The sequence below is a fragment of the Chiroxiphia lanceolata genome, chromosome 4, assembly GCF_009829145.1.
Source record: "Chiroxiphia lanceolata isolate bChiLan1 chromosome 4, bChiLan1.pri, whole genome shotgun sequence".
NCBI classification, from domain to species: Eukaryota; Metazoa; Chordata; class Aves; order Passeriformes; family Pipridae; genus Chiroxiphia; species Chiroxiphia lanceolata.
In genome coordinates, this window is record NC_045640.1 from 60377623 (window position 1) to 60399963 (window position 22341).

The following is a 22341-nucleotide window of genomic DNA, read 5'->3' on the forward strand; positions in this document are numbered from 1 at the left end:
AATCCTGAGAGGGGTACATAGTTTCTACTCTGTGACTGTCTAACCAGAGCTAAGAATGGAATGCAAAATGAATAAATAAAGTAAAAACATATGAAATTACTTTCATTTGGCCTCTTATGCATTTGCTTTCCCTGTATATACAAAGGAGCGAATTTTGTTGTCGGAATTACTCACGAAAAGCACAGTTCAAAGTGGTGAGTGCATGAACAGCATGCATAGAAGCCAAAATGTAAATGTGCATGTACAAGAATTCGTGCCAGAAATTCTTGCACATTCATGGAAGTGACTCTCTGGACCAGGTTCGAGCAGGCAAGGTAACGTCAATCTTTAGCAGCTGCTGCTAATCCATACAATAAAAGCCCTGATAGTATGGGTTTTCTAAACTCATTTCAATAATGAATACATTCAAACAGACCATGGTGCATTTTCCTTCCCCAGACAACAACCAAATGTGTTTTAACTTTACGTCACTCATGCTCATGCAGCAATTTTGGGAAGGCAATGGCTGAAAAGGAAATCTGGTCCTGCAATGAAAGGCAGTGAGTGAGCTGTGACTTGGAAAGTACCGAGCTTTGCACTTTGCAGCCTTCTTAGGGGACCTGACATAAATCCTGCAATCTCTTTATTTCTCCACTCCCTGTCTATAAAATGGTGATAATGCTTCTCTTCTTTCCAGAGCTCAGAAGAAATACGTCTGTGTGGTACTTGGATGCTGCAGGTGCCAGGATTGTACAAGCACTGATAGAGACAGCACCGTTTTTGGAAACCAAGCTGAATGATTGTCACTTAAACCAAAAGAGAATAAACCATAGCCAGGCAACTGGGTTGGTGAGGGTATCAACTTTCACCTATGAATCAGTCTGTGTATTTACATATGTTTGGGTTCATTAGGGACAAACCCATTCAATGTGCCAAAATTTCTGTCACTCCTGGCTTGTGGGCCAAGTATTGGTGAGTTCAGTGGTAAAACAATGGAATACATGACCTTTCATTACCAGATATTTAGTCTAGGCCAGACAAACTCTGGTGTGACCTTTATCTTCAAAGCCAGGACACTTCCTCAGAATGCTGACTTACGGTTCCTTGTGACAAATCTGTATAAATCAACATGCACCTGACAAGGACCAGCTCTCCATGTTGTATAAGATTAACTGTCCAGCTTAGGCCCAGGTGACACATGAATGAGCTCCTTGAGTGGGACCATAGCCTACACAGGAAGTGAGCATTAAATATACAAAAAAAATCAACAAAATAAATCTATTTAAGTACTGCAACTTCCACCAAAATCAATAGATTTTTTTTTTCCTTTTCTGTCTTGGCACATGTTAAATTAACACTTTTCTTGCGCATTCTCTTAATTCAGCTTCATAACAATGCTCTCTTCGGAAGGTTCTTCACTGTACACTTCAGGGAGAGCCCAGCCAAAATCTCTCTTCTCCCGGAAATAAACATTTTTTAAAAAGTCAGAAAACAAAGGTCTTTCAAGTCTCAATATGAACATGATCTTGCAGGTTAATACAAAACCATCTCTCATTGCATAATATCTGAGAGCAGGTAATTTTAGGATTATAGAATAATCTGGAAAAGTACATAAAAATTCTCCTTTTGCTGTAGGAGCTTTAAAGCTGCACCTTCAATCAGGAAGATAATTTTCTCTATGCAGCAAGTTTTGAATTCTGCTTATGACCTTGGTGTCATGACAATTTTGGTACTAACTTATTCCACACTAAAGTATTGCTACTAGAACTGTGAATAATCATCAAAATTAACTATCCTATAGAGTGATTAAATAATTTTCTCCAATTTGCATTTGATATGTTTATTAAGTGCTGGAGGGTGCTATTTGCACTCTTATTTTTACTGCTGTTAAACACTACGTCTGGATTTTTGGCATAGGTGCAGTACTGTTATGGTTACTACAAAATTTTTATCAGATTACAGTATGAGTTACCATTTGATACTGTAAAAATGCCAGTAGGTAGCAGATAAATATTAAGATGCAATTAGCTGCCACTGCCTTTCACTGCTTTGAATTCATTAATATCAAGATAAGGCTGCATTCTGTGGCAATGATAATTTTTTTACAAATCGCATTTTCTTACAAGTAACAGTGCAAGTAGTAAACGAGAGGAGTTGATGACAAACAATGTAAACATATACAGCCATATTAAAGCCACAAAAATACAAAGTACTGCCTATGTGTTATTCCTTACGCTTTGTTTGCCCTACCACTGTCTACAAGACCTATTACTCACAACAAGTAATTCTTTGTGAGATGATTTCATTTTGAAGTGGATGTAACTATCGGTGCTAATAGCCAATAAAACCTGTGATTTTTAAATGTATTGGAAATATGTATTTTTAAATGCATGTTTTGGCCCTTTACACAAGCAAGTGGTTGCTAATGCAAATGTGTATTAGAAATGCAATTGTACTATACTTAGATGTGGTTCAACCACAGTTATAACAGGGCCATTAAAGAGCATTAAAAAAAAAAAAAGAAAGAAAGAAAAAAGGTAGAAAAGAAAGAATACAGAATACAGGTTAAAAGGGAACATGTTCTCTTGCTCAGCTAAAAGACTTATCTGTAATTAGAAAAACAAAATTGTTCAACATTTGACTAGATAAATAAAATATTTATATCTCAGAGAACATAAGCATACCATACAGAAAACATGCTTACTTACATTTTGTCTTGTAAAGAACTCTAAAGACTTTCATCACAGCTTGAGAAATTAGCTTTAACACAATTAGCTGGTGAGTTGGAGAAAACTGTGGACTCCTCTCTCAGAAGACTCGCACCTGTTAGTCAGGGAAAGTAAACTCTCATCTGTCATCCCCAACGTTTTTCCAGTGTCTTCCCAAAATGCAACTACTCCTGATCAGCCGTAAATCTCAAATAATCAAAACTACATGAGCTAAACTGCATAAAAATTAAATCTCCGGTGAATAATGTCAGGTAAGGGAATAATATGTGTGACCATGTGATTGCCTGCATTCCTGGGCTGGAGCTGGAGAGAAGTGGGAAATGCCCAGCTGCCTTAGTTGGAACCAACTCAAAACTTCATCCGCTTTGGTTCAGTTCTCAAAATAGGGCACATGACCTCTAAGTAAGATAGTACAGTATGCTGCTTTTACACTACATTGCTGCTCCTGCAGCCCCTAATATCAATTCACTCACTTTACCAAGCATGGGAGGAGGTAAAATTTGACACTTGCTGAGTTTCAGCGTTATCTTGTTTTGTAATGCATTATCCATAGCAAATTTACCACTATCTTCAGGAACAGAGATGACATCTGCTACAGAGTGGCTTACACTTGTCTGTCTGCTGCTTTCAGTGTCATGTGTCTGACATGAGTTAACCTCTTAAAAAATCTAACGTGAGGGAAGAGAATCGCTTGTTGGAGGTGTCCGTGCTGCTCCTCTTGACCTACTTGGAAAACTATGACTCGACTCTTTGCGGCTTCCCCCAACGCAACACAGCTGCAGAAGGCAGTAAAACAGGACAACTTTTAACCGAATCAGAAATGTGCTATAAATACATTGTATGCCTTTGAATAACATCATTTCCAAACCTTGCAAAGCCCTTTAGTTACTTTATCAAGCCCACTACAGATCCTTTTTTCCCCAATGGAATTGGTATAATGAGAAAAGATAGCCTTTTCTCTTCGCAGATAAAGATCCAAATTGCATTTTATAATCTGACAATTACGTAGTTTGATTTTTTTTTTTAAATAAAACAGATAAACTCCCCTCCCTGTTCAAGATGAGATCTTAGTTGTTAGTGACAGCTGTTAAAATCCTGCTAAAAATAGATATGGTGTCAACCACTAAAAAGCTAAGTGCTCCTGTGAACCACAAGCAGAAAACAAATGAGGTTTCCACTGAATTTGTGGAAATCTGTGAGCATCTTGCATGTACCACGAAAGGTGCTTTATTCTTCCAGCAGCCATCGCTGTCTGTTAACACAAGGGGAAGGGAGGGGATCAGACGACTGGTATTAAGACAGAAGAATGGTATATTCCCTCAATTTTATTTTCTCTCTTCTTTTAGTCCCCCAAAATATAATAAAAAAGATGATGCAACACAAAGACTGAGGCTACCTCCAAGCATTTCAGATGTCTTTTTCATTTACACCTTTGCCCTGAAGAAAAAAAAAAATCAGGAAGAGTAAAACAAAAAAAGTGCAACCAAAACCAAGTACACTGATACTATAAACTAACAAAAAAATAGTTGTTCTGTCTACATCAGTTATTAATAGAGCAGCTAATGTGCATAGGTGCTTTTTTCGTGGCTGCGATTTGCCAGGTTCCTCACAGAGTTGTGTGGAACTTTCCTCTGCCTTGGAATTGCAGCCTCCAACCCATCCACAGTAGCTCTGTTCGATTAATAAATGAGCTGTATTCCAAACCAGATGCATGACATGAAATGAGTAAAGAGAGAGAGAACAGAATTGTTCACATTCGATGTTATAATATATCTCAGTAGGTTCCTCCTTTTTAGCTACATTATGGCTAAAAATAGAGCACTAGTGTAGGCACAGTGAAATATGATTTGCTTCCAATAATACAGTAAACTAATTGTGAAATTAAGCTATTGAATGTGCCGTTATCTCCGAGTCTGGCCTCACCAGCACTTTCTGCTTCCCTGTTTAACATTTATCAAGTTACCCACAAACTTTGACGGATGCAAACAACAGCTGATAAAATATCACCTTTTCCAAGGCCCCGATCCTACAGAGACTTCGACACAGGTAAAATTCCCGGCGAGCAGCCCTTTTCCACGTTTAAAGACTTCACTGAGGCTATTAAAATAGGACCAAGTTTTTCCTCCCTCCAACGCCTCGTTTTTTCCTTAAAGATGTTTAAATGAAGACACATTCAACGCCCTGAACTTAAAACACAATCAGTTTCAAAAGACCTTAGCCACAAGTGAAATATTAATTTAAAACCAGCATCGCTGTTAGCACCGATTTTTTGTGGGTTGGTTTTTTTTTTTTTTCGTTAATGCCTGAAATCGGGGCAGATTTGCCCCGCCGCAGCCCCGCGAGTGCAGCGCGGTCGCTCCCCCTTCCCACTCGTACCCCCGGGACCCAAGGGCACAGCGCGGGGCAGCAGGGACCCCGTTCCCCCCGCCTGGCAGCAGCGGGGATGAGCGGGACGGAAGGCGCAGGCCCGGCGCGGGCGAGGGGTTGCAGCCTCCTCCCGCAATCCTGTCCAGGGGCGCTCCGCTCCCCGCAGCCCGCCCGGGGGCCGAGCGGGGCGGTCTGAGCGGGGAGAGGAGGGGTGTTCCGCCGCCGCCGCCGCCAGGGCCGGGAGAGACGCTCCGCCTGGGGAAGGGCACGGGGAGACACTCCTCCTCCCCCGCCGCCCGCCCTGCCGCCCGCCCTCCTTCCCTTCCTCCGGCGGCTCCGCGAACCAGGAACCGCGGCGGCGGCGGGCTCCGTGCGTGAGAAACCCCGCGGCGCCGGGAGCCGCCGGGAGCCGCCGGGGCGGGCGGCGCGGGAGGGGGCGGCGAGGGCGCTGCGAGGGGCCGGGCAGCACCGGAGGGGGCGGGAGGGGGGGGGAGAGGAAAAAGTTTACACCCTCGCCACTCTCCTCCCTCCTCTTCCTTGGTGGCGCAGATGGGAGTTTTACCTGGAATGACATAAGTTTGCTTTTTTTTTTTTTTAAGAGGGTTTGTTTTTTAATTTTTTTTTTTTTTTTTGGAGGGTATCTCCCTCCCTCTCCGCCCCCCTTTTCTCTACTCTCCCCCCCTCCCCAAAATCCCCTTTCCTCCCTCGCCGGTGCTGGATCCACCCCCCGCTCCCCTCCGCCGGCGGGCGAGGGTGTGACCCGCGGGAACACCCACCCACCTAGGCGTCCATGGTGGGAGCTGTCCGCCGAGCTGAGCCGAGCCGCGGGCACCCCGCCTGCCGCCGCCGCCGCAGCCCCCTCCTGCCGCCCGGCCGCGCTCCCGGCGCTTGCTCCGCGTACTTTTTTTTCCTCTTTTCTTTTTTTTTTTTTTTTCTTTTCCCTGGGTGGCGGTGCGGGCTCCCGGATGGTTCGCTGCCAGTAGCCGGGGGCCGCGCCTCCTCCCCCCGCCGCGCCACCATGTCGTAGGGGAGGTGAGTGCAGCGCGGAGCCTTGCGCGGGGCGAGGAGCGGTGCGGGGGGCAGCGGGGTGGGTGCCCGACGCACCGTCCGGCGTATCCAGGTCACGGCCAGTCCCGTCCCCATCCGTGAAAACTTCGCGGGAAGGACACGTCCATTGCTCGGCAGCGCCCGCGGGGAAGCGCGGCGGCGGCGGCTGCTGCTCCGCGGGTCACGCCGCGGGCGCTGGAAGCCGCCGCCTCGGCCCGTGAGTGCGGGTCGATATTTGGCAGAATAGGAGAAACGAGAGGGGCACGTGACACCCCCAAATCCTGGGGATGTTGGCGCTTTCGCCGTGACTCTGGGGTACAAACCCCGCAGCGCACGCAGGTCCCTGCGGGCGCGCACGGGCGATTGCGGGAGAAGGTGCGCGGTGCCCGGCGCTGCCGCTGCCCGGCGGGCTCAGCCCCCCTTCCCGCTCCCGGCGGCGCCGCTGTCAACCTGCGGGGCTGCGGAGCTGTCCCCGCCGGGCCGTGGGCGCACCTGGGGGCCGGGAGCGGGGCTCTGAGGGGCCGCTGACCGGGGGCTGAGGGCGGTATTTAGGGAGCGAGTTGGGAGCGCATCGCCTGAAAGTTTGCTCGGCGGCTTTTTTCTGTTTTACGCTTGTCTGGGAAAAGGGTATTCCTGCAGCCGGGACGCGGGCGCCGAGGGGGACACCGGGGAGTGGGAGGTGGCAGCACCCCGGAGGCAGGGGTCGTCCCGGCGGCGGCTCCTGGGCAGGGGGAGGCAGCAGGCGGGGGAACCCGGCGGGATGTGCGGCTGCCGCGGAGCGGAGCCAGCCCGGCGGGGAGCGGAGGACGAGTCCTTGAACCCTCCCGCGCTCCGCCGCCGTCGCTCCGCTCCTTTTTTTTTTTCCTCCCTAATTTTTTTTTTTTTTTTTTTTTTTTTTTTTTTTGTTAAATCACCGCTGAACCGGCACGGTGCGCATTCATGCGCCCGCTGACAGGCGGAAACCCCGGGCGGGCGGAGAAGGCGATGCCCGGCCCTGCCGCCGGCTCGGCGCGGGCACCGGGCGGGGGCGGCCGCGCCCCGCGCACCTCACCTGTCCGCGGGGGACCCCCCGGGCCGCCGCCCCGCCACCCCACCCACGAGGGTCTGCCGGTGGCGGGCGGGTGGACCCCGGTGCGCGGCGGAGCGCGGGGGTCGCGCGGCCCCTGCGGCTTTAAGGAGATGCGTTTCCCAGCCTATGTCGCAGCAACTTTGTATCAGTCATGTCGCCCGGCGGGTGAGTGACGGCGCGGCCCGGCCAATGGCGCGGCGGGACGGGCCCGGCCGCGCGCCGCTCAGCGCCCCGCCCGCCAATCGGGGCGGGCGGCGGGCGGGACGTAAACTTGAACTTTATGTGGGCATGTGACATGTTTTTAAAGGACTTGGCACCTTTTCCCGTCCCCTCCCGGGTGCCGCTCCGTGTCACCGGGCGGCGCGGCGCGCCTCGGCCGGGCGGGCAGGCGGGGGAGGCGGGCGGGAAGCTGCGCCGCCCGCCCTGCCGCTCCGCTCTGCGCCGCCCTCCGCTCCGCTCCGCTCGGCTCCGCGCCGCGGGGGCGCGGGGGACGCGCTCCACCGCAACAGGTACCCGGGGGCGGGGGGGCGCCGCGACTCGCAGCGGGAAGGTGGGGCTGGCGGGGTGTGGCGGGAGGCTCTTGGCACTGGGAAAGCCCCGCTTTGGAGGTTGGGGGAGCGGCGTTTGCACGGGGCGAAAAAAGCGCTTTTCTGCATCGCTCGGGGGTCGGGCGGCGAGGAGAGAGCACAGGAGGGGCGGGCTCGGCCGAGAGCGGGTTTGGGCTCTGGGATCCCGCCCCCGCCGCGGACTCCTGGGATGGAGGGAGGGAGGGAGAGAGGGAGTGAGGGAGTGGGCTCCCCCCCACGCGTGACAGCCCGGATTGCACCTGCGGGGAAAGCAGACAGGGGCGGGGGGGGGGAGTGGTGGTGGTGGTTGGGAAAGGGTGCAAAGCGGTGCCCGCTGCCCGGGAGCTGCGGTGATGCTCCACGTAGCGTAGGGTAAAAATAGGAAAATAAGCGTGCGCGCTGCTTGCGTGGGTGTTTACACGCGCGTGTGTGTGTGCGTGTGTGTGCGAGCACGGGGGGAGCAGCCCCCGCCGCGGGGACCCGCGCCCGGCGCCGCTCGGGGTCCGTGGGCGGCGGTGCCGGGGCTGCCCGTGCCGCCAGCCGCGCTCCGCTGCCCTGGAGAAAGCGGGGGAAACCCCAGCCCGGCAATGAAACTCTGGTCCCCTGGGCAGTTTTCTGTCAACGAGGTGGCTGGCAGACGGTGAAACTTAGAGAAAATTTCGTTTACAAGCACCGAGAAATAAGAAGTGTGTGGCCGCTTGAGCCATCAGTTTATTTTTTTTATGAAACTGGGTTTACTTCAGATTTTCCCGTATCTAGGTGACCTTTTGGTTGCAGGGATACCAGGTACCATTTGATTTTTTATTTGGCTGTTGCTGCGAGACTGGTTTCATGCCTGATTGATTGGAGACCCGTGCTGCAGAGGGCTGTGTTTGTTGATATGTTTGGGGTGAAATGCATAACTCGAAGCGTCTAAGTAGTTCTTGGGGGAGGGAGTCTGGGGAACCTGCTATGCTCATAATATATCTTCCTTTGCAAAATACCAGATATAGATAGTCTTGGTTCCAATAAGCTTTTGTTGTGGTCTGTGAATGTTTTAGCCCACCGTCAAATTTGTTTAGTGAAAGTTAGTAAAAAAGGCATGTCTGTGTAGTAGGTGAAGTGTGGATACCGTGGATAAATGTGCGAGTCAAGTTGGAATAAGTTCTGCTTAAAAGAACAAAACCAAACCCTAATGCCAGCAGCAATCTGTGAGATGATTAATTTGGTTCTGGTATCCACTGAGGCGCTTGGAGGTGACAGAAACCAGCACTCCTAAAAAAAAATCTTTTTGCTGCTGCATTTATATCTGTCATTTTAAGCAGAACTTGTATCAGGCCACAAATAATCTCTGCTGGTTTTTGGTCCTCTCGTCTATATTTACCAGCCTCTGGAAGTGCAGGATCAGGGCATTTTCCAATTTTTTTTTTTTTTCCTTTGTGTGACCCAGATTTTTATTCACTGAAGTCTTAAAGTATGCTCACCTATTGATTATATATGAAGTTTGAATTTTACTGCCATGGGAGAAGTTGCTACAAAGCTCAAGTACTAGTGTAATGTTAGGCCTGTAACTGAGGTTTCTTGGTACACAGTGGTTCTGCTGGTGTTTCTGAGGGTTAAAATTCACTTACATCCTAATTTTAAGCTTTAACTAAGTTTCCTGGTTTTCAGAAATGCAGGTCACTTACAGCTGCGATTGATTTCTCTAGGAATTAGACTTGGTCAGCACTTCAGTCAGGGGTAGGTGATTGTTTGGGAGTGACTTTATATGAAATTAGGCACTTTTGTCTGAAAATTTTAGACTATAGGAATGTGATTTGATACTCACTATGATGTTAGACACATGATTCTATGTTCTAATAAAATTTGTGCTTGAGGGGAATGTAGGCATAAGGCCATAGTTCTGATTAAGGGCAAAGAGGTATTCAAGTAATTCATTTTAAGGTTCTTTGTTTTTATAATTTTGCTTAAAATAGTGTTGTTAAGTAGGGTTCAGTAAAGAGATTAAACACTGAATTAAATGTTGAATACGTTCAGAAAAGAAAAAAATATTTGCGTGATACTGATATTGTTGCTGCTGGCACTTGAGTTTCTACAATTCTAACGATACTATGAGCCAAATCCTTAAAAAATTAAAAATTGTTACTTTTATGTGATTTTTAGATTATTGGAGACTAGGTCATGCATTTTGCACCCTGCCTTGAGAGAGTGGCAGGTGGGATGGGAGGGATTTTTTTAGGGTCTGTTTTAGAACAGGGTTTACTTTTCTGTATTTATTCCTCTTGCTGGCTGCCATGGAGGTTTTGCAGAATTTGCAGAATTATGGATCCATTTAATAGCCAGGCATCCCTGCCTAATCTGATCCCCTTCCTCTGTGGCAGAAATGTCTCCTATTCAACTTTTGCCCTACTTCTCTCCCCTCTCCTTCATGTCTCTTTGTATAAGGACGTAGTATAAGAAGTCTGTATAGCTGTGAAGGGGCAAGTCAACTCTCAGCTCCTCAGAACTGCTGCTTTCTTCTAAAGCATCTATGTTATGCTGGATGATGAGGACTATGAAGAGAAATCCCTGTGAGGACTATGAAGAGAAACCCCTGTAGCACACCAGCCTCCCTTGCTTTGCTGTCCCTGTAGCATGGCAGTGGAAGGTACTTGGAGGAGCAGAGCTGTGATGAGCAATTTCCACAGGGTTTACATCCCACCACCATGTCCTCCTTTCAGGACCTCTCTGGATCCCCTCCTTCCTTGCTGCTCCCTTCCTTTTTTTCCTTCCGGGTCTCTGGGTGAGGGACAGCCCATGGTGCTGCTGTACTGGCCATGGGGCTGCGGCCAGCGAGAGTGGGTGGTTGTTGTGCTGACCTTGCTGAGCTGTTCCTTTTGGGACAGGGCTGGGAGCAATAATTTGGGTGTTTCCTAACTGCTGAGCAGTTTTCTCTCTGAACCTGTGGGGCTGTCTTACCCATGTGACCTTTCCCCTCAGTTTGATTGAAATTGGACAAACGCTTGAGAGATGATGGATGGGGCAGGGAAATGGGACTGGCAGGCAGACAGAGAGGAGGATAGACAGAGAGAGCGGATACGCCTTGTTTCCTTAGGAAATTAGGAAATTTCCTTAGGAAGTCACACTGTCCTGTCATTTATTAATTTTACTTTTTTGTATATGTCTTTGCTAGTTATGGAGACAAAAGGATACCACAGCTACCCAGAAGGCTTAGATATGGAGAGACGGTGGGGTCAAGTTTCTCAGTCTGTGGAGTATTCTTCCATAGGTGCTGGAGAGCAGACTGATGACAGTAACTACATGGAGATTGTGAACGTAAGCTGCGCCGCCAGCTCTTTTGCAAACAGCAGCACTCAAGGAAACAACAAAGAAAAACCTGAGCTACTTTCCTGCCTGCAGCAAGACAACAGTCAGCCTGGTCTTCTCCCCTCTGACATCAAGACTGAAACGGAGTCGAAGGAGCTGTCAGCAACGGTGGCCGAATCCATGGGTTTATATATGGATTCGATAAGAGATGCCGAGTACCACTATGATCAGCAGAACCAGGGGAGCCCAGGAAAGATCTACCAGAACGTGGAGCAGCTGGTGAAGCTCTACAAGGAGAATGGCCATTGCTCCTCTCCCCTCCACAGCGCCAGCAGGCCCTTGAGGTCTTTGATGTCGGACTCTGGGAGCACTGTGAACGGTGGTGCCATGCACACGATTGTCAAAAGCCCTATCATGTGTCAAGAGAAGAGCCCTTCGGGCTGCAGCCCTCAGAACATGGCCTCCTCAGTGTGTAGTCCTGCAGGGGTGAACTCCGTGTCCTCAACTACTGCAAACTTTGGGAACTTTGCCATGCACAGCCCCATCGGCCAGGGAACCCCTCTGTCGCGCTCGCCGAATGTTGAAAACCGGGGGTCTATGTTGCACAGTCCTGCGCACGTCAGCAACGTGGGGTCTCCGCTTTCCAGCCCTATAAGTAGCATGAAGTCACCGATTTCTAGTCCTCCCAGTCACTGCAGTGTGAAATCTCCCGTCTCGAGTCCCAGTAATATCACTATGCGGTCTTCTGTGTCCAGTCCTGCGAACCTGAACTCCAGGAGCTCCATTGCCAGCCCTTCCAATGCCAATAATAGGTCCACTCGTTCTAGTCCAGCGGTTAGCACTGTGGGATCATCCATCTGTAGCCCTGTAAACAACTCCATAGGATTCCCAGCTTCCAGCACGCCAGTGGGACCTAGCAGAAGCCAAGATACTGTTCCTAGTCCAGAAACAAAAGACAAGGGTCCTCAAGAACTCACATTTCCTAAGATGGAGGAAATGGAGAACGCCATCTCCAACAACAGTCAGATGAACCTTGTTCAGTTCATAAAACCTGAGCCAGACGGGTCGTTCGGCAGCGCCTGCATTGGTGACAGCAGCAGCAAAATAAACTCAGATTCCCCCTTTTCAGTACCAGTGAAGCAAGAGGCAGCCAAACATCCTTGTTCTGGTGCCCCTTTTAAAGGGAATCAAACAGTAAATCCTTTCCCCTTTACAGATGGCTCATATTTTTCTTTTATGGACGACAAAGACTATTACTCTCTTTCTGGGATTTTAGGACCACCCGTTTCTTCATTTGATGGAAATTGTGAAGGTAGCGGTTTTCCAAATCCAGGCCTACGTGTGGGGATTAAGCAGGAGCCTGATGATGGCAGCTATTACCAAGAAAACAGTATACCATCCTCTGCCATTGTGGGTGTAAATTCAGGTGGACAGTCATTTCACTACAGGATCGGTGCCCAAGGCACGATATCCTTGTCGCGGCCGGTTGCTCGAGAGCAGACATTTCAGCACTTGAGCTCATTCCCTGCCGTCAGCACCCTCGTGGAGACCTGGAAGTCGCATTCAGAGTTGGCATCCAGAAGAAGTGATGGGTATCCAGTTCTAGAATACATTCCAGAAAATGTGTCCAGGTGAGCTGGCAAATTACTTCTTTTTTTTTTTTTTTTTTTTTCCCCCCCTTCTTCTCCTCCATTAAACAGACAAGGCGTGAATTAAGATGGGGACCAGGGTGATATTTCTCGAGCTGATGTGTAGTTCTTGGTTTGAATTTCGGTTATTATCGTTAAATTTGTTGCTATCTTGCTGGTTTTTATTCTTCCTTTAATAAAAACAAAGTACTGGCTTTAGTATTTAAGAAGAACATATTATATTCTATTGTTATTAGGATTGAAGGTATAGCTTTAATATGTTTATGAGCTCTTACTACTACAAATGTTGTTTTTCCCATAATGAGAGCTTAGTAAAATTGCTCTCTTGTGTCCTATAATAGTTATTCTTCCTTAGCTAGTGCTTGAATGTGTTGTACCTCAGATGAAATGTTGAGGTGAGGATAAGAAAATGATAGTGCCAGGAATCTGTTTTTGTAAAGAAGTATGGTTCTATGTTTCCACCAGACTTTAACTGGTTAAATTTAAAAAACCAAACGTTACAAGCCTGTGGCAACATATTATTTCTGTATTTTAACTGTAGGAACATTTGGTTTGTATATATAGAAAAATGACTCCAGAAGGAGGAGTGCTGTTAAAACTTGATGCATTTGAAAGGGAGAAATGGATAAACTAATCTCCTCACTTTTCATGGAAGAGAAATATGCAAGTGTCATCTGATTTTGGGTTTCTTGGCTGATTCCTGGTAGCATGTGCCTCTTCAGCAAGCGAGTGTCTGTGTATCTCACCAGGGAGGTTTACTTTCATAAACCCTGTAGTTTTATAGTCAATATTACAAGTTATTAGGCCCTGTGACAGCCTGACAGAGTTGAAATAGTTACGTAGTCTCTTCGTGTATCCAACAGGGTCCTGAAGGTTTTTGCTAAAGCTCCAATAGCCGGTAACGGAGTTGCATTTACCTTTCTCAAGTATTTTTTTCTCCTCATGAGATATGCAGGTGCAGTCATGAATGAGGCATCTGCCTTATTCTTGGAGTGGAGTGCAGAGGGATGCGTGGGGTTTTCCATATTTGTATGATACTAAATATTTCTGAAAATACAATGTCACAATGAAAAATATAATAACTAAAACAATGGTGCTTTTGAGGAGTAAAAACAGCCACTGAGGTAAAAAAAGAGTTTAAATGCTTTATCCTCAGGTCTGTCCAGCACTTCTGGAATCTCCTTATAATTTTGCAAGCCATACCTCACTTTTTCTTTGACCATTTCCAATATGGTCTCTAAAAATGCACTTTTTAATATATATTTCTCAGGTTTAAAGGGCTGTATCCCACCATCATGCTGAACTTTGCATGTAGCTGGATATTTGTTATCATCCAGTCTTGGCTTAAATGTACTTTCTTGGATTAAGGAATATGGAGTTACTGTTTTCTAGTTGCTTTACCTGCTGAAATTATCATAAATTGCGTTATTTATGTAGTGAGAAAAGTTCACCAGAAGACTGATGGAACGCCTGAAAAGAAAGACCCAATATTTTACTGCCTTTGTGGTTGAGCACTGTTGCTTGGGCAAGTAGCTCCTGCCAGCTGTGAGAACTCTTGTGTGACTAAATGCTTGCGCTGAGTCAGGGTTGTCCTCCATTGCAGGGGCAGGCGCAAGAAACAGGGAGATGCAGGTAGAAGCAGAATTGTCACCAATAGCTGTGTTTTGAGTGACAGTTTCTCATAAGGCTTTTAAAGGAGTCTTCTGGTCTGACATTAGTCCATGGTAGCTCTAGACCAGTAAATGGATAATCTATGTCATCAGACTTGATGATGATGCAGGCTCGATACGATATACTTTCCTGTCTTTGTTCTCTAAGCTGGTATATGTAGGGTATGCAGGTGAATGTAGCTGTTAACTTTGCAGGATTGAAGTCCTGAAATTTTTAGTGCTCAGAGTTGTTATGTGTGGAATTCTGTTTAGGCGATGGAGATCTTCAGGATTGCAACACTTCAGGCATCCTGATCTGTACTTGAGATTAGGACATGTGTCATCCTTTCAAATCTCTTAGCTCAACCCCATTATTTAACTAAATGTTGTTCTTAATCTACTTGGCAATGGCTTTATGCCAACAGTTGCAGCTGGTCACCTGTACAAAGCCCTTAAAATTTTCAAGGTAAATTGATGTGGAGGTTGTTTCAGCAGTGCAGATTTGAATGCGGGGGTGCCTGCTTGAGTTTGTCTGCTGATGAGACAAGTCATAAAGAATCAACGTAAGATGTCACACAGGTAAAAGCTCACTCTTGCTGTTGAACCTCAAACTGATCTTTCCTTATTATTTTTGTGCTGTGTTCCAGCTAAAACAGAGGAAATCATGCTCAAGTTAGTTAATGCTCTAAAGTGTTGTATTAAAACATGCATTTTAAAGACATGTCAGACCCAACATCCCAAGGTGGGTTTCAGCTGTCCCATGTCCACATGGTAGTGGGATTCTCTTCCCTTCTTATGTCAAAACAGCAGCATCATGCCTCGAGATCCAAATCAGATCCTTGTTACTTCTAGTCAGGTTTTTTTCTAATGTGTCAACCATATCAGGCATCATACATTTTGCAGACTTCTATAGCATGTGATTAACCCTTTGAAATCTACAGTATTTTAAGGTTTCTGGTATTCTAAGTCTTCATCTTTTTTCAGGTATATGTATCTTTCAATATAAATTGCTGTAAGTAAAGATTAGGTGAAGGGGAAAAGTAGGCTACATGGTTCTCTAAAGCCAATATATGACCAACATGGAATATATCTTGTTATAGCAGCATTATTTTCTAAACCTTGAAGTCATACCCTTTCTGAACTGCTTCAGACTTGCAGTTTACATGGTGAAAAGAAGTGAGTGGCCAAATGAAGACATGTTTTCATGTTGAGAATGACTCTTTTTAAAATAGTACTGTAAAAAAAAAAAGTATTTTCCTATGAGAATATCACCTTTCTTCAATCAGTTACATTTGCTAGTAGTGTCTAATAACCATAGCTGAGCATTTAAAATGCCTTGCTACCTTGTTGACTGTGCCAAGCACCCACTGTCAACTAGAACATTTATCTTTTTCTCCTTAAGTTACTTTTATTAGATGTACACAGTTATGGTTTTGTTCTTTTTGAGTTAGTAGTAACTTTGTTTTATAACATTGCAACTTGTGGTGTTTGGGGAGTGAGAGCCTCTTAAGCAAAACCAAGTTCCCTTTTATTCCTTTTTAAATTTTTTTTTTCCTGCTAATACACATGCAGAACATGTCTTTGTTTTTGAAAGATTTTTGCATGTTTAATTTTTAATAAAGGGTGAATCATACTTGTCTGTCTGTGTGTATAGATTTCCACTCTCCATGAAAGATGTTTCTAAGAAATAATGGTTTTCAAACTAAATAGTAGCAAAGTGGTCTTGAAAAAGAAGTTGTGTCCAATTGTGTGATGTCATTGATGAAAAATCTACACTAAGAATTCAGATAAGATTTCACTTCAAGGTGATTAGTGCTCTCTGAATCAGGGTACTAGCCTAAACCTCATGGTCGTGCCAGTGTGATTTTCAAAATGGCCTAGGAAAATGTCATGGTTGCTTGAAACAACAGTAAATATTGAGGAGGATGACCTTTCTACTGCATTAGCTCTCACCTAAAGCTTCTTCTGCAAATGTGCCTTTTCCCTCTAATTTCCATATTAACTGATGTATGTACACATACATACTCGCTTTTCTCAGTGGTCGTGGTGGAAACAGAGGGCTGATACTCCTACTTTCATTTTTTTCCTGGCAATTCCACTGGTGTAATCCAGTGTGGGAAGAATTCACAAAGTTTGATATGTTGTTATTCAGAAAGTTTAGTATTTTAACATAAATTGGGTATGTTTATCTATAATTGTGTTTCAATTGTTGTCATTCAAACAAGAAGATTTAGAATCTAATTTATGTCTGTTAAAAGGAGTTGAAAGATTGTCACTTCTTGGGGTTTATGGTGAATTTTTTGATCAAACATTGACAATATTTTATGGACTTCTTATATCTGTCTGTTCCTGAACCATTCACATGAATCAGTATTTTTTTCATAGACCCTGCTTCAAACAGCTCCCAAAAAAACCCACCCAACCCAAAATCAAAAAGCAACCCAACAACATGATCTTCATTTACCTGTAACCTTTATTGACTTGAATAATTGATTCTGGTTAAAATCAGATTTCAGGCTATTGCGAGTATTTTTGTAAATAAACTTTTATGTTAAATATTATCTAGAATAGTCACTTATCAGAATTATACCTGCCAGGAAGATAAAGGTCTGGTAAATATTATTTTTTGAATTTGTGAATGGCCTTGACCTCTGTTTGTTTGCTGACGGACTTTATGAGAAAAGGACCATGCTGTTAAAATATTCTCCGTGCTTGGCAAGGCTCTTTTCCCTTTTAGCTTCCCTCAAATTTACTGTGCAAGCTTCTTTCACAAACGATTCTTTAATATCATAGACCATAGCCTTAAATCTGCATTTTTCTTAAATTTCAGTTTGGGAATTAATTTCCTTAATTTCAACTTGGTTTTGTAGGTTCTTGTATAATTTTGTGTGATTTTTTTTTTTGGGAGGTATAATCTTGACGTAACAGAGACCTCTGCATATTCTTTATTTCTCACTGAAGAAGTTAGGAGTCTGTATTAATATGTCAGGCGAGGAGGTTGAAAGGTTCTCCTTGGCATACCAGCATGCACTGAACAGCCTCAGACTTTCTACAGCTTTCTTTGTTGTTATTTTGGTGAGGGTGCTGGGTTTTTTGTATTGTTTTTTATTGAGGAGTTCAAAGTCTGTGCAAAGTATTTTCCTGTAAAATGTGACTGCTAATTATGCCTTATTTTCCCTTAAAATTATACACATCAATTGACTTCTGTGCTGTGACAGCAAGAAGTCCACATGACTGGAAAATTGTATTCCATAAATGAGTGGGTCTTCTAAATCTGAGGAAATAAGAGCTCTGTTGTCAATCCGTGTGCCAGTATCTAGGGCTTGGTTGTTTCTTTTTGGGGGGGGTGAGTAATGTTATGTATTGCCAAAACATTTAGGTTAATGGTCGATATCACTAAACTTTGCAATACTTGGCTGTTGGAAATCAGTTTGCCATAGTTCATTCTGATAGTAGCTAATAGTTGTTGCTTGGTTTTTATATCACTTTTGGTAGCACGGAATCTCACTACGATATCTTCTTTTGATGGTGTTCTGAGAAAGGGGAAGGTGGGGTCACCTTCATGCGCAGATTTTAGCAAGCAGAAGAAATTTTGATTATCCGTTTTTCGACAGTGTGCGGGGATCAGCCCATTTTCATGAGGACTGGAAGACACATCAATATGTACTGTATAAAAACATGCCCATCCTATTTTATGGGGTGTGTGCTGCAGTTAGGCAGGTAAGCATGCACAGGGGTTGCTGCAGCAGATTCAGTACTCGTGCAGTACTCCTGTTGTCTGCAGAGGGAGTAAATTTTTAAGTTGTGGTTCAATAACCTGTCCTTACTCAACCAGCACTTAACATTAATGGAGCTACAACCTGCTGTGAAGTTCTCTGCCCAGATGGATCAGATTTCTAGATACTTATTGGTGCTTTGCTGATCCCAGGCTTGAGTAGTGGTTGCTGTTGGGTATCATTTTGTAGCTGAACAGTACATTGTTTGCAGTGGTGAAGTACTGTGTTGGGCCCTGCCTTGTCTGCTCTCACTCTGGTTTTGCCCTTTGATTGGGTGTGTTGTATGTGATAGCCAGGTCTGGTTCCTGATCATTCTGAACCTCTAAAAACCAAGAGGACAGTGAAACTTGGTGAGCAGTGTGACGTGATCTGGATATGGGAACAAACTGAAGGGATGGAAAGAGAAAGGAGCCTATGAAATATCCTAAGTGCACCTTTCTGCTAAAGGATGTGTTGTCAAACCATAATCCTAACACTTATATTTTCAGGGTATAGTTTTAAAAGGCAGTTTGTCTTTTTTAACTGTGTGTCTTGAGTCTTTGAACAGAGTTTTAGGGACTGGGATTAATAATGGACTTATTTGACCAAAACTTCTTGGAAAACAGTGGAATGCTGTGATTTCAGATTTAAGATCTTAGAGGTCAGAAAATACCCCAGTTTAGGATTAATATAGAACTGTAACTTGTTCTCTGGAAAATGTGTCCTAAAATATGGCTGTTTAAGAGTGATAAAAATGGTCCAACGAGGAAACTAAAAAGAGTGTGCGAAAAACAGGTATTAAATCCATCTAAGTTTAGTACTTTTATCAGCTTTCACATGCAGCTGGTTGTTACACAGTGCTTGGTGCTCAGCATATGAATTACTTTACTTCAGTTGCAGTTTCCTCTGAGTGAGAGATCTGTGGAGGAAAAGAACCCGAGCAGTATTTCCATCGTGTGCAATTGACCAAGTTCTTGCAGCGTTATTGGGCACGTTTGAATGCACCCTAAATAGACCATGGCATGATTTGACTGCTCGCTGCCCTACCAGTGTAAACTGCAGGGGAAGGTCGCTGTCTGATGGGTCCTCCAAAAGCCTTCTCCTGCTGGAGCCACCTTGGGTGGGTTGCTGGAGGAGACAGGCTGACCTTGGAGGAAGGCGTGTTTTTCGCTTTATGCTGCAGAGGAAGGGATTGCAGGTCAGGAAGTCCCTGTTTATCCATGCCAGCAGTTCCCAGTGTAGCCTGCTCCAGTACCACTGCTGACAAAAGGAGCAGCAGCATCTCTCTCCCTCTCTCCTTTTGCGTGGGAGGAGGCACTCCCTTCTCAGACTTGGAAGCAGGATGCGTGCGCATCCTTAGTAATACATGTCTTTCTCTTCAGGAGCCCTGGAATTCTACAAAACCCTGAGAGTTTATGTACTTTCCAGACAGAGTTTTCAGATAAACTGTCTCTTTAGATGGGAAGCTTTGTGACCTTGTTTGGGGTTGCTTTATTTGTTTTTGTTGTTTCGTTTGGTTTTCCAGCTGAGGCTTATTAATGTGGTTTACCAGAGCTTTGTGATGTGTTTTCTGAAAGGAAGTGATCTGGGGGTTTCTCTTTCTCTGATTTCTTTGCTGAAATCAATGCTGAAGGACTTAGAAGACAAAAAACACCCCCACTCCCCCACATCCCCCAGAACCCTTCCCCAAAGCAAACAAACAAACAGAAGTGCAGAAAACCAAACCCATGCTGTTCATTCTGGATTCTTAAAAATATAGGTAACACTGGTTGTATCTATTCAGTATGTGAACAAGGATTTTTGCAAGACACTGTTTATTTACTGAGTTGTATTATAGCAAAAGTTCCCACATTGCTGGGTGGTCAGAAGAAAATGAAGTAGAATTTTATTTCTTTATCTTAAACAGTGAATTAAGCTCCTACAATTAAATTAGAATGTGTTGTTAGCTGGTTGCTAAATTAAATTTTGCAAAATCTGCAGTCTCTAAACTGTGTATTGGCTTCCTGAACAAATTGATAGCTTAAATTTCATATTTGGAGGTGGGGTAATTTAGGCTTAATATGGTATTTTTTTTGAAGAAAAAAAAAGTAAACTTTGGTTAGAACACTGGAGCAGAAACAGAATCCAGTATTTGTGGATAATAATGTAAGGCTTATAGGAATTTGTACGCTCCCCTAAGATGCATGAGTACGCTGCTGATTGTGGTTAGTGATAATAATAGATCAAAGAGTTAGAGCCCTGAGGTTAAAAAGCAAATTTCAGACTAATTGCTGAATGTTTCTGACAATTTTTATATCACTTCACTCGTTTCCATTCTCTCTTCTGAACAATACTTTCTGCTTGCATCTGGAGGTAAAATAACTTTTTGAATGAGCTTTCAGGCTAAAATTTGGACTCAATATATGAGCTTTTTCTATTGCGCTTTTCATTCCATGTCTGCTTTCAAGAGGTGTTATCCCAAGTTTCTGAAAGTGGCAGCTTTATAAACCAATTCCATAGCAATTAGGTTTCTGGAAAAAAAAGCAAATAAAAAACCTTTCCATGTTTAACAATGTTTTCTGAATCTTTTGGATTTGTGAGAATATCTTAATTCCATTTTCGTATATGTGTTTGACCATGTCAGGTGCATGTTCAGTTTTAAGTCTACAAAACAAACATGTATTTTAGAGGTTTCTTTTGTGCAGTGTAGTCCATCTGTGGTCTTTTAATCACAGGTCAGAATTGGGAAGTAAGTAGCTGTGTTTGTCCTGACCAGCATTTTGCCTGTCCCAGCTGCTGAACTGTAGGGTCTCACTGACTTTTTTTGGCAATGGTTTTCTGACTACTGTGTTATGCTGACATCACGCAGTACTGCAAATCCTGTTGCTACAGTACTTAATTTCTTTTGTTCTCTTCTTCTGTACCTGCCTCAAAGGGTCAGAATGGTGCAGGGAAACTGTCCCGGTCTTGACTTGGGAGTTCCCCAAGGAGATTGGAGCGGTTACGAAGCAAAGCAGTGCTCTGCTTAATAATTTTTTACGTCATGCTTTGCTTCTTGGTGGTGGATTCAGGCCATAGAGGGAAAGGGGGCTGAGAAGTTTGGCTGGCATGGGAAGGGCCCGCGGCCCTGCCGTGCCCCTCCATCCCCGCCCGCTTGCGCAAGGCGGCCGGGTCCGTGTACCCGTGTGAATGCGTCACCTGGCGTGTCCTTACCCAGACCTGTGTTCTCCGAGCCCTTTGCAAACCTGGTTTCACAACTGTCGAGACCCGGTTTACTCTGGCAGTGTCTCACCTTGAAAAATCAATTGTGTTTGTGTCTTTAGCTCTCTGTTAGTGTTGCTGCGGGTAAGAGAGCGGGGAGGGGACTCTTTTCGTAGTATCATGGAATGGTTTGGGTTGGAAGGGATGAGAAAGATCACCTAGTTCCAGCCCCCCTGCCAGAGACCTTCCACTAGACCAGGTTGCTGTAAGCCCTGGCCAACCTGGCCTTGAACACGTCCACAGGTATGGCATCCACAGCTGCTCTGGACAACCTGTTTCAGTGCCTCACCACCCTCACAGTAAAGAATTTTTTCATAATGTCTAATCTAAACCTACCCTCCTTCAGTTAAAGCCATCCCTCTCCCCCTGCTCTCCCTTGTTCTATCACTGCATGCCTGTGTAAAAAGTCCCTCTCCAGCCTTTGGTAGGTAGTTCACCACATTCTCCATTCAAATACAGCCTCTTGTCTGACAGGAGCAGTGCTGGAGGTAGGACCTGGTCTCCTAGTCAAGCTTCATCTAGGTCACTGCCCTCAGACTAGGAGCAGGAAAGGGATTGCTTCTGGAAGTACCTTAAGGTTGGGGCATCATGACAGCAACCTTTCTTTTCTCTGGGAGGCATGAGTTCAAATATGAGCTGCTCCGAAAGGTCGGAGATCTCACTTTTAGTGCTGCTGAAGACTTGTCTCTAGAAACCTGTCATGCACTTCAGCATTTTTGAAGACTGGAGTGCCAGGGACCTTGCAAATGAAGGTGGGCGGGAAATTTGCACAGTTTCCAGGCAGACTATCTGAGCTGTCAGCTTCATTATTTTAAACTAAATTAAATTTGTGCTACAGAGTGCAGTATGTTGGAGCAGTTAGAGAGCTCTTCCTCTAATGGTAGCTTCGGAGATACTTTGCTAGACATAACTGTGTTAACTTCCAAACTCATTTGGATAAAATAAATTAAACAACTAAAACCTTGCACAGGTGTGGGTCCTGGGATAGGGGAGAACTTCCTGGAGA

The 22341-nt window shown here is 45.1% G+C and overlaps 1 protein-coding gene across 4 annotated transcripts in view; it reads left to right on the top strand.

Moving 5' to 3' along the window:
• Positions 1–5999: 5999 nt before the first annotated feature.
• Positions 6000–22341, top strand: part of NR3C2 (nuclear receptor subfamily 3 group C member 2) — a 204410-nt gene continuing 188068 nt past the window's right edge. The window contains exons 1-2 of one of the 4 annotated variants that reach the window (XM_032684671.1): positions 6000–6107; positions 10909–12673. In XM_032684671.1, the coding sequence (XP_032540562.1) occupies positions 10911–12673 (1763 nt within the window). In that variant the 5' untranslated portion in view covers positions 6000–6107; positions 10909–10910. Of the gene's footprint in view, positions 6108–8524; positions 8544–10895; positions 12674–22341 lie in introns of those variants that run through there. The other 3 variants (XM_032684670.1, XM_032684672.1, XM_032684669.1) reach the window with 3 other exon arrangements.